The sequence below is a fragment of the Anarrhichthys ocellatus genome, unplaced genomic scaffold (genome assembly GCF_004355925.1).
Source record: "Anarrhichthys ocellatus isolate YVR2014 unplaced genomic scaffold, GSC_Weel_1.0 scaffold14, whole genome shotgun sequence".
Lineage (NCBI taxonomy): Eukaryota > Metazoa > Chordata > Actinopteri > Perciformes > Anarhichadidae > Anarrhichthys > Anarrhichthys ocellatus.
In genome coordinates, this window is record NW_022280044.1 from 1,292,798 (window position 1) to 1,304,654 (window position 11,857).

General features: G+C 42.4%; 1 protein-coding gene across 2 annotated transcripts in view; it reads left to right on the forward strand.

Moving 5' to 3' along the window:
* fbxl2 (F-box and leucine-rich repeat protein 2) overlaps positions 1–11,848 on the forward strand; it is a 16,003-nt gene extending 4,155 nt beyond the window's left edge. Inside the window, exons 2-14 of one of the 2 annotated variants that reach the window (XM_031854029.1) lie at positions 544–605; positions 6,212–6,266; positions 7,006–7,080; positions 7,372–7,466; positions 8,021–8,185; positions 8,602–8,728; positions 9,398–9,472; positions 9,583–9,713; positions 10,110–10,170; positions 10,286–10,330; positions 10,671–10,727; positions 10,847–11,059; positions 11,432–11,848. In XM_031854029.1, coding sequence (XP_031709889.1) covers positions 544–605; positions 6,212–6,266; positions 7,006–7,080; positions 7,372–7,466; positions 8,021–8,185; positions 8,602–8,728; positions 9,398–9,472; positions 9,583–9,713; positions 10,110–10,170; positions 10,286–10,330; positions 10,671–10,727; positions 10,847–11,059; positions 11,432–11,539 — 1,269 coding nt within the window. In that variant the 3' untranslated portion in view covers positions 11,540–11,848. The remainder of the gene's footprint in view (positions 1–543; positions 606–6,211; positions 6,267–7,005; positions 7,081–7,371; positions 7,467–8,020; positions 8,186–8,601; positions 8,729–9,397; positions 9,473–9,582; positions 9,714–10,109; positions 10,171–10,285; positions 10,331–10,670; positions 10,728–10,846; positions 11,060–11,431) is intronic. The other variant, XM_031854031.1, reaches the window with a different exon arrangement.
* Positions 11,849–11,857: the final 9 nt, after the last annotated feature.

Consider the following 11,857-nt stretch of genomic DNA (forward strand, 5'->3'; position numbering starts at 1 on the left):
TCTCTCTCTCTCTCTCTCTCTCTCTCTCTCTCTCTCTCTCTCTCTCTCTGTGTGCTTCCTTGCTGAGATGCAGTTGAGGGTTAGTAGAATTTCATACTGAGAAGACTAAATCTGAAATATTCCAATTTTATTTGACTAACTCCGACTACTGAAGCCTCATATCGCTGAAGCTTCAGTTGAAATTCAGCAAAAAGAATTCTACGGAATTAGCAAATGGATTTTGTCCCCCGTCACATTGAAATTACACAAAGGTATGAAATTAATGGGACGCAAAGTGCTTTTAATGTACATATAATAAGAGGATCATTTTAAGACTTACTTTAAAAAAAATGTAACTTTCAGCACATTCTGAGTTGTCAAAAGTGTATACTGTATAGATATGTATCTAGTGTTATCTGATAATGTGCTTTCTAAATTTTGATATCTTTGAGCCATTTTACACACAGATTGTCTCCTTTTTGTATCATTGCCATCGACCACCTGAAACACACAACACACAGACACACACACACTCATTGTTGTTTCTCTTGTGTGTCTTGGCAGGTGTTCTCAAACAGCGATGAAGCGCCAATTAACAAGAAGCTCCCCAAAGAGCTTCTTCTTAGGTAAGATTAATATTAACAAGCCTCAACCCTCCATACACACACACAACAAACCCTGGGACAAGGGCTCAGGACAGGGTTACTCATTAGCTGAACAATTACAGTTGTGTGAAAAAGTGTTTGCCCCCTTCCTGATTTCTTATTTTTTTTGCATGTTTGTCACACTTAAATGTTTCAGATCATCAAACAAATTTAAATATTAGACAAAGATAACACAAGTAAACACAAAATGCAGTTTTTAAATGAAGGTTTTTATTATTAAGTGGGAAAAAAAATCCAAACCTACATGGCCCTGTGTGAAAAAGTGATTGCCCCCCCCCCCCCCCTGTTAAAACATAAATTAACTGGTTTATCACATCTTTGGAAAGCTGAGTTAAATTTCTCTAGCCACACCCAGGCCTGATTACTGCCACACCTGTTCTCAATCAAGAAATCACTTAAATAGGACCTGCCTGACAAAGTGGGGTAGACCAAAAGATCCTCAAAAGCTAGACATCATGCTGCGATCCAAAGAAATTCAGGAACAAATGAGAAACAAAGTAATTGAGATCTATCAGTCTGGAAAAGGTTACAAAGCCATTTCTAAAGCTTTGGGACTCCAGCGAACCACAGTGAGAGCCATTATCCACAAATGGCGAAAACATGGAACAGTGGTGAACCTTCCCAGGAGTGGCCGGCCGACCAAAATTACCCCAAGAGCGCAGCGACGACTCATCCAAGAGGTCACAAAAGACCCCAGAACAACATCCAAAGAACTGCAGGCCTCACTTGCCTCAATTAAGGTCAGTGTTCATGACTCCACCATAAGAAAGAGACTGGGCAAAAATGGCCTGCAAGGCAGAGTTCCAAGACGAAACCCACTGCTGAGCAAAAAGAACATAAAGGCTCGTCTGTTTTGCCAGAAAACATCTTGATGATCCCCAAGACTTTTGGGAAAATACTCTGTGGACTGACGAGACAAAAGTTGAATTTTTTGGAAGGTGTATGTCCCATTACATCTGGCGTAAAAGTAACACGGCATTTCAGAAAAGGAACATCATACCAACAGTAAAATATGGTGGTGGTAGTGTGATGGTCTGGGGCTGTTTTGCTGCTTCAGGACCTGGAAGACTTGCTGTGGTAAATGGAACCATGAATTCTGCTGTCTACCAACAAATCCTGAAGGAGAATGTCCGCCATCTGTTCGTGACCTCAAGCTGAAGCGCACTTGGGTTCTGCAGCAGGACAATGATCCAAAACACACCAGCAAGTCCACCTCTGAATGGCTTAAGAAAAACAAAATGAAGACTTTGGAGTGGCCTAGTCAAAGTCCCGACCTGAATCCGATTGAGATGCTGTGGCTGACCTTAAAAAGGTGGTTCATGCTCGAAAACCCTCCAATGTGGCTGAATTACAACAATTCTGCAAAGATAAGTGGGCCAAAATTCCTCTACAGCGCTGTAAAAGACTCATTGCCAGTTATCGCAAACGCTTGATTGCAGTTGTTGCTGCTAAGGGTGGCCCAACCAGCTATTAGGTTTAGGGGGCAATCACTTTTTCACACAGGGCCATGTAGGTTTGGATTTTTTTTTCCCCTTATTAATAAAAACCTTCATTTAAAAACTGCATTTTGTGTTTACTTGTGTTATCTTTGTCTAATATTTAAATTTGTTTGATGATCTGAAACATTTAAGTGTGACAAACATGCAAAAAAATAAGAAATCAGGAAGGGGGCAAACACTTTTTCACACAACTGTATATGTAGGTGTGTGTGTGTGTGTGTGTTTTTGTATGATGTATGTTGGTCACTAGTCTGAAATGAGGTTTTGTTAACTATGTGACCTACAGACCAATGTTATTGTCTTACAGCAGCAGTTGCACATGACCCATAAATCTGACATAACGCACACTTTCATACGTGTCCGTCCTTCACTGATTTATATATATGTGTGTGTGTGTGTGTATGACTGAAAGGGATGCACCTGCATGCATCTCTGTTTATTTCCGCACGTTTGTGATCCGTGTGTGTGTGTGTGTGTGAGAGAAACAGTCCTCCTGGGCCTATGCAAACTGCATGCATGCTATAAATAGCTTGTCTTAGCTGGTGGGGAATTCCGCAGTGCTGTGCTCTTCTGCTGCCCCAGCTGTGCTCCACAGAGACTACCAGTACACCCATTACCACCAGCACTACTTTCACCGGTGGGCAGAGAAATCACATGCACTTGCTGGCTGCAACACATGATCTACTGCCACGTGTGTCATGTTGAGGCACTTACACAACATCAGACGTGAGGAAGACGCATTGTTATGGCAGTTAATCTTGTTTTTAAACCATGGAAAGTGGGTTGACTGGAGCCATTTGTTTTTGCATTTATAATTGTGTTATGCCTAGTCACCGTGTTTCACAAGAAGGGACTTTATCTTGTCCATGATTCATTTGTATAATGCACCTACATATCAATGTAAAGACATTTTGAACACAAAAATCACATGTGGAAAATGAGTTCACACCACTCTTATAATTACATATTAGGAGTATAGAGGAAATCAGAGGTTCCCAGCATGGAGATTGGTACCCCTGCAATGTGTGGCAAGATACATCTAAGTCAGGGGTGTCCAAACTTTTTTCAAAGAGGGCCAGATTTGATAATGCCCAAGGGCCAACAGTCCCTGCTGACATTATTTTAAACAATACAAGTAGCCTTGTAGATAAAACAGGGATGAATTTATATCATTGTATAAAGAGAGTGACATGAGAAGATCAATCTCATGTCTGTAAGTTAAATCAGCTATAATCACTATTTTAAAGTGATTAGTGACTCGTCTAAAACATTTAAAAAAGGAATAACTTCAATAGAATCATTCTATACACTGCAGCTTCTTTACATTCTATTAGAATGTAAAGAAGCTGCATTCTGATACAATGTAACTTCTTTACATTCTAATAGAATGTAAAGAAGCTACATTCTGATACAATGTAACTTCTTTACATTCTAATAGAATGTAAAGAAGTTACAGTGTTGCCTTTTCTTTTCTTTTCTTCCCACAAGAACGTAATTTTGTCAGGTTGATAAAAAAGTCACTTTACTTCCTGACAGTGTTATTTTACCACAGGGGTGTCCAAACTTTTTTCAAAGAGGGCCAGATTTGATAATGTGAAAATGCCCAAGGGTCAACAGTCCCTGCTGACATTATTATAAACAATACAAGTAGCCTATACATACATTGTTATTTAATCATTTTATTTTCAATGACAGCAAATAGCAATGTAACCAAATGTAAGCATTCATGTGTGAACACATCTCAACAACTATTCTGCCTTTCTTTCACATCTTGAAAGTCAGATAACACAAAGAACAAGCCATCTAAAAGCTAATTACATAGAAACCGATCAATGTTCTCACCTCAAGACAATCTTAAATATGACTTAGAGAGGGTAATGAAAAGTTGTCTCACATTTAAGTTCAACACACATGAAACAGGCTAACGAAAAACATCAAGTTGTCTCTTAGTATCTGATGATAGCTCTTCAGTGTTACGAGCCAGGCAAACATTAGCAAACTCTGTCTTCTTCTCGGGGCAATTGTGTTTTCTGCTATTTTCATAACAGTCTTTGATAAACTCACCTTCCGTAAAAGGTTTGTCATGTTTAGCAGTTAGCATGGCCACTTGGTAGCTTACTTTGATGATGTTTTCATGTGAAAAGGACCGCTGCTGTGTGGCCAAGTTATCTTGGAGTTGCTTCACTTTTCTAGCACGGTCGCTCTGATAGCTTGTTGTAGCATTAGCATGTTTGGTCTCGTAGTGTCTCTTTACATTATACTCCTTAAACAAGGCAACAGTCTCATGACTAATTAGGCAGACACAGTTGTTTCGGTTTTCGGTGAAAAAAATATTGCGACCTCCACCTCTCCTGGAAGCGGCGGCCCTCATTATCGACTTTCCTTTTTTTACTTGACGTAGCCATGACAGTTCAAGGGTCAGAGCCAATTTCAAACAGCCAGACAGTTACAGAGTGGTGCTGCCACCATGAGGTAAAAAGAGGAATTGCATGTTGAATTTGTATGATTTATTCATTCCGGTTTGACTGTGCTGGCGGGCCATAAATAACGCATTTTAAGACAGAAGGTGCGGGCCATATAGAATCTGACCTCGGGCCGTGATTGGCCCGCGGGCCGGACTTTGGACATGCCTGCTCTAAGTGGTAGTCAGATGATTAATTGGACAGGAAAGAAGAAAAATAATGTTCTCCTACTCAAGTAGTAGTAGAACATTATTATTTCTCTTTAGAAATGCTGGACCCTTTTACCCTTTCAGACATTAACACTTAGGGCTACATCTTACAATTATTTTTCTCATCATTATTAACGAGTTAATCTTTTTGTCAATAAAAATGAACTGTAGTCCAATGTCAGAATGTCACGTTGCTTGTGTTATTCTTCCAAAACCCAAAGATATGTAGACGTGACAAAGAAAAGCATCAAATCTTCACATTTGAGAAGCAGGAAGAAGCTGTTACTTTTGCTTGAAACATGATTTAAAGGATCAAAGTAGCTGCTGATCAATTTTTGCAAAGTGACCTGAGAAGAGGAGGTGCAAGCAGACACCGCTACAAGCGCAAATGTCAAATAGGGTTAACAGGTCTCTCCAAATCAGACTGACTTTCCTCTGAGTGTGATTCACAGAATTCTTCTGTGGTCGGTAAAAGGCTTCTCTCGCGCGCACAAAATGGAAAGTCAGATTGTGTTTGATTAAAACAGTCAGTCGGTCAATGATCAGCGTCACACAGCCATTAACCAGTTATTAGAAGGGAGATCGATAAGGGCCTGCTTAATTGGTCAGCTTCTCTGGTGTCCTGCAATCATTCCAAGGACTGTGTGTGTGCGCGTGTGAGTGTGTCTTTGCATTGCTTTGTCGATTGTGTGCATGTACCCCCTGATACAAGACTCCGGTATAGATTATACGGACATGTCCCAACATGCCCTGGTCCCAACGCACATCAAAACACACAGCCTTTGTCCGTGTCTATATGGAGGAAACAATGGCCAGCTCCTGTTTCCTAGGGTTAAAAGGACATTCAGACCCCAGCTGCACTCAAAGCTTTGGCACCATGACAATTCTCTGAATACCTCACGTTTTCTATAGATTGGCCCTTAAAGGCGCCTCTATGAGCAGTAACCATTCAATCAACTGGGAACACAGACGACGTATACATGTTGGGTTTCATGTACGTCCGTCCTTCTGTACGTATGTACAGTATGTGCGTTTGTCTGTCTGTCTGTCCCATGCTGTCTGTGGCCTTGCTTGTCTGAGTGCCAGAGATTACTCATTGGCAGATTAATGGATTGAGCTGACCCAGTAGCCGGCTGCATGCAGCCCTTTGTGGCGGACCACCCCACAGCTCAAACACTGCCTGTCTGTGGGGCTCTCCTGCTTCCAACCAAACACCACAGCGGATTTTTTTTCTGCTTTCTACAGACACACACACACACACACACACACACACACACACACACAAACATATCTTAAATCACACAAAGGGAAAGATATTCAAATACAAAGTGAGCTCTTTATCTGAGAGTGATTGTGACAAACTCATGCTTTCTTTTTTTGTGTGTGTCTATTTCTAGAATATTCTCCTATCTAGATGTGGTTACACTCTGTAGGTGTGCCCAGGTTTCCAAGGTAAGCTCTTCCCTCTCTACACCTCCAAACCTCCCACTGTGGACTAACACACTCATTGGTTTAAAAGAATGGTTTAATGTCATTCTAAACTGTGGTATGGTTGAATTAAAACCGCTTTACCATTATTGGATTCTCCAGAAACATCTATAATATTGTGCTATCTGCTGGTTAAGTGTAAGTGGGCCGCTGTTTAGCCAATGTGCACCGCAGCTGAAAGCCATTTATGAATGAGCTATCTGTGAATAATAACAAGGGCTTGGTACGTGCACTGTGAATGCAGAGCTGTGGTGGCTGCTTCTCGTACAACAACTCTGTGTTTCTATTTGGAAAGTGTTATTTCTCTGTGAATAGACGTGTTTAATCTTATAGTTTACGTGTTGTCTGCTGAGCTTCATGCATGTGTTCAGTGTATCTAAATTTCCAATCCTTGTTATAATCGGTCAGCAGACTATTTTCTTGATTAATCGATCAACTGATATGACTATAAAGTATCACATTATAATTTCCTAGAGCCCATCATGACGTCTTCAAGTGTATAAAACAGAGAATAGTAGCCAATCATATCATTAAAGCGGCTACAGATGGATGTAAGAAGTGAAAACAGCAGCTTCGGCACCTGCTTCGGGAACAAAGAAACAGAGTTCATTCATTTCTCCCGCATATTATAACAGGGTCACCGTTTACCTCTGTCTGACCAACCTGTCTGTCTCTGTCAACAACCTGTCTGTCACCCTCTCAGGCGTGGAATGTCCTGGCCCTGGACGGCAGCAACTGGCAGAAGATTGACTTGTTCAACTTCCAGACAGACATAGAGGTGAGGGGTGCATTTTTTAAAGAGAATAGGAGGACGAGTGAAGCATGGACAGTATTTGAGTGTACGTGTGTGCTTGTCTACATGTCCTGCACATGTGTGTGTGTGTGTGTGTGTGCGTGTGTGCTTGTTGAGTAGCATTATCCAGCACACAGCTTAAGGCTGGGTTTGGTGCCGACTGTGACGTCGCAGCTGATCCTCTGTCCTGTGGCCCAAGTCATATCACTCTCTTCCTCTCTTCCCATCTATCTGTCCGTCTCTCTCCCTCTCTCTCTTCCTCACTGTGTCTCTCAGGGGCGCGTGGTGGAGAACATTTCCAAGCGTTGCGGAGGCTTCCTGAGGCAGCTGAGCCTCAGGGGCTGCCTGAGCGTGGGCGATGCCTCCATGAAGTGAGATTGTCATTGTCACTCTGGCATACACGCATACAATAAGTGTGCCCCTGCTTTGACTTTTACAAAACGTTCATCTCATGTTGTTGGTTTGATTACTCGCTGCTTTCATTTAAAGTGATTATGATCGTGTGGAATTATTCAACGTTTAAGCAGTTTGGGCCTCTTCAGTCTCAGGGGACTCCATTTTATCTCACTTTACTGTGTACACACACACACACACACACACACACACACACGGAAAACAAAAGAACAATAGGGGTATCTTTTTTTTAACATGAAACTGTTGTGCCTCTTGATCTGTTAATTTACATGGTTTCTCTTGAAGGTATCCATAACCTCTATAACTGATTTAAAGAAGTACAAGCTGTTCTTTGGAGAGTAAGTCTTTCGTAGAAAAAAAGGAAAGCTACAGTAGCAGTACAACGACCTCCCAAGGGCCTGAAGATGACTCTGTTAATTAGCTCCTGAGCAACTCCGAGCATCTTACTTCTTATTTATTCAATGAAGCGACTCTTGAGTAACTCCCTTCCTCCCTCTCTTCTGTTTCCCAGGACATTTGCTCAGAACTGCAGAAACATCGAAGTGTTGAACCTGAACGGCTGCACCAAGATCACAGACAGCACCTGTCTCAGCCTCAGCAAGTTTTGCTACAAACTCAAACAGCTGGATCTCACCTCCTGTGTGTCCATCAGCAACCACTCCCTCAAGGCCGTCAGGTAGCACCGACAGACTTTGTATTGTTACCCACACCGATATATAACATAACCCTTATCATTCCTGAAAGCAGTTTGTTCTCAATTCCTCCGTCAGCCCTCACACACACAATATGTAATAATATTATATAATATAAGACAATTATTTTTGTAATGAACATCAGTATAAAATACAAGATGTAAACATGTCTGAGTTAGCAAGAATACTAATTAACATCCAGAGTCTCTAGGCAGGTAACACTAACAGAAATATACAGATATAAATATACAATACACACGTAGAAAAGACAAAATAGACTGTCCAACGTGCCAAGTTAAAAGTGATCACAGTTCTGGTTTTCCTCATGCCATTGAAGCCGTATCTTCATGTGGTTCACATGTATTGTGTGTTTCTATCTTCACTGCGTGCGGATGCTCAGTGATGGCTGCAGAATGCTGGAGATGTTGAACCTGTCATGGTGTGACCAGATCACACGTGATGGCATCGAGGCTCTGGCTAGAGGCTGCACTGGTTTACGAGCTCTCTTCCTCAGAGGCTGTACACAGGTACAATTTATTCTTTCTTTCAGTTGGCATTTTAGGCTTTCTTTATTGGAATTTTGACCATTTCCAGAGTCTTTTTATACCATTTTTTGAAATGCAATACTTACTATAGTTTTATGTTTCCCAAATATCATAGAAGACAAAAATATGTATGTGAACCCATATATTTTGAGATAAAAACCAAACCACATTATACCGCACTGCTGAAATACTGAAGCAAGCGATACTGAAGAGAAGTTTTCCCTTTTCCCTACTTGCTGTTCCAAACACAGTACATTTTCCATCCCATGGAATTTGGGATTTTGTTTTACATAATCTTATTGGTTGGTCTTTGTTGATGTAGTGGTTTGTGTCAGGCTGGCATTTTCTTTTTCTGCTGCCTCAGTTGGGCCAATATTTTCTTAAGCCAGTGTACTCAGTTTTTTTTTTTTTAAACTAAAGTCTAGTCTATATTTCTTGCCTATAAAAATACCATGAAACCCCCATGAATCATTGTTTTAGGACTCAGAGAGGACAGTCACACGTGAATTGATTTAACTCATTGGAAAAAGAGGATGTAATTGAGGAAAGCTTTCTCCCATCAACACACAAGAACTCACTCACACACATATATTAAGGATTGATCCAGGTGTGGAGTTAACAATACTGTGCATTCTTTTAATCTTAACGCAGCTGGAAGATGGAGCATTGAAACACCTCCAGAAACACTGCCCAGAACTCACCACCATCAATATGCAGTCTTGCACAGTAAGTAAAACATTTGGTTGTGGTATGGGGGGGAGGGGCAGACTGATGATAATGCATGACGGATGTGTCCGTATGCCTCCATGTTGTTGTAATTTGTCTGTTGCCTCCAGCAGATAACTGATGATGGCCTGGTCAGTCTGTGCCGAGGATGCCACAAGCTACAGATCCTTTGTGTGTCTGGCTGCAGTAACATCACTGACGCCTCCCTTACTGCAATGGGGCTCAACTGTCCCAGACTCAAGTGAGAAAAACACACGTGTCCCACCGTCCTTCGCAAGTAATCCAAAAGCTTGTTTCAGTATCCACAAAACATGCTGCTCGGGCAGTGTGACTGCTGTCAATTCCAGAAATGGTCTCGAATCAACATGGGTGTTTTGAATTTTAGCTGCCTGAAAATGCCAGAATCCACAGAACAAACAACATTTTCATCAGCGTTGTCCTTCCACATTAAAAAGTCTTGAGAGACGGGTGCATCAGAGCAGTCACTTTAGGGCAACCCTAAAGCTTGGAAATAAAAAAGAAAAAGTATTAAACAGACAGGATTACGATCTGACAAGGTCTAAGATCTCACCACGCTAAAACATAACCTCAGAGTTGCCTTCACGTGTTGTGTTTTTGTGCGTCTGTGTGTTCTCAGGATCCTTGAAGCTGCACGTTGCTCCCATGTCACAGATGCCGGGTTCACTGTGCTGGCCAGGGTGAGTTTCATTTTGCTCTTTGTCCCGTCTTGTCGTCTGTGAACCTTTTCTTGGGTCACCCATTTCAACCTCGATATCTCTGAGTTCAGTTGATGATTTCTGCTTTGCTTCACAGAATTGTCATGAGCTCGAAAAAATGGACTTAGAAGAATGTATTTTGGTAAGACAATTTCTTTGTTTCCTTATTTATTCCCACCATCGTGCTCATGGTATTTATCTATGTTGAATCTGGTATTATTCGTGGCTTTGATTGATTTGTCTGAGTAGAGATTAGATTAAACATTAGATTGTCTCCGGCCAACAGAGAGAGTAAGCAGTCACTTAATATTTAAATTGTTTTTGACAAAAAGCAGAGAGGGAGACAGAAAAGGAGGGACACGGGGGAGAAAAAGTTTTAACCGGATACAAAACCAGACACAAACATGCTTCCACAAACGGTGAATTAACTGTCTTAAGACATGTGAGAACAGTTCGTTAAATCAAGCTTGTCCTCTCCTCAGGTGACGGATAACACCCTGGTTCAGCTGTCTATCCACTGCCCTCGCCTGCAAGCACTGGTAAACATTTACACCCGCGGTTCTGATTTTGTGCCAGGCTCATCCTGTGTGTGCATACGTATGGAGCTTTAATCCATCTATCCGTTTGTCTTCTACCCGGTTTGCTCTGTCCCGGGCAGTCCCTGTCCCACTGCGAGCTGATCACTGACGATGGCATCAGAGCTTTGAGCAGCAGCACCTGTGGCCAAGAGCGCCTCACCGTGGTGGAGCTGGACAACTGCCCCCTCATCACTGACGTGACACTGGAGCACCTGAAGAGCTGCCATCGTCTGGAGCGCATCGAGCTCTACGACTGTCAGCAGGTCACCAGGGCTGGCATCAAGCGCATCCGGGTCAGTGGAAATCATGGTGGGGGGGATGAGTTTGTTGTTAAAATCACGTCCCCGCTCAGTTCTTCTCTACATTATTTTATCTAAAATCATACACTGTAGTTTATACTTGATTGAAAGAAACCTTTTGACGTTTTGGGAATACACTTATTTGCTTTCTTGCAGTAAATTAGAAGAGAAGATCGAAACCACTCTCACATACCGTATGAAAATGTGGTATTGATTATCTCATCTAACGCTCGACAAGTACGCGAATAAGTATATTTCCCAAAAATGGTTGACCGGACACAGAAGAGACTCCTGATTGTTTGCTTTTTTCCTGTGTCTTTTCTGTCTCTTTATACCCTCGTATTAACACACCTCCTCCCTACACAGGCCCACCTCCCAGAGATAAAAGTCCATGCCTACTTTGCCCCAGTGACACCCCCTCCCTCTGTACATGGAGGTGGCCAGCGTCTGTGCCGCTGCTGCATCATCCTCTGACAGTGGAGGGCCAGGGGGGGCCACCTCTGTCTACAGGTCCTGCTGCTCTGATATGGGCTGATGGGATTGGGGAGGGGAGGGGGAGGGACTGGGGTAGGTGTAGGGGTGAGGAGGGGCTGGACCCACTCACTCACTGCTCCTGGTCACTGATCAATACATAGACTGATTGCCCCTGATCAGTTGAACCCGCCCCTCCTCTCTCCTCTTGCTCACTGATAAGGATTGCAGCAGCCCCGGGTTTGGGCGTGGAGGGGCGGGTGGAAATGACATGGATGGACTCTCTCTCTCTCTCTCTCTCTCTCTCTCTCTCTCTCTCTC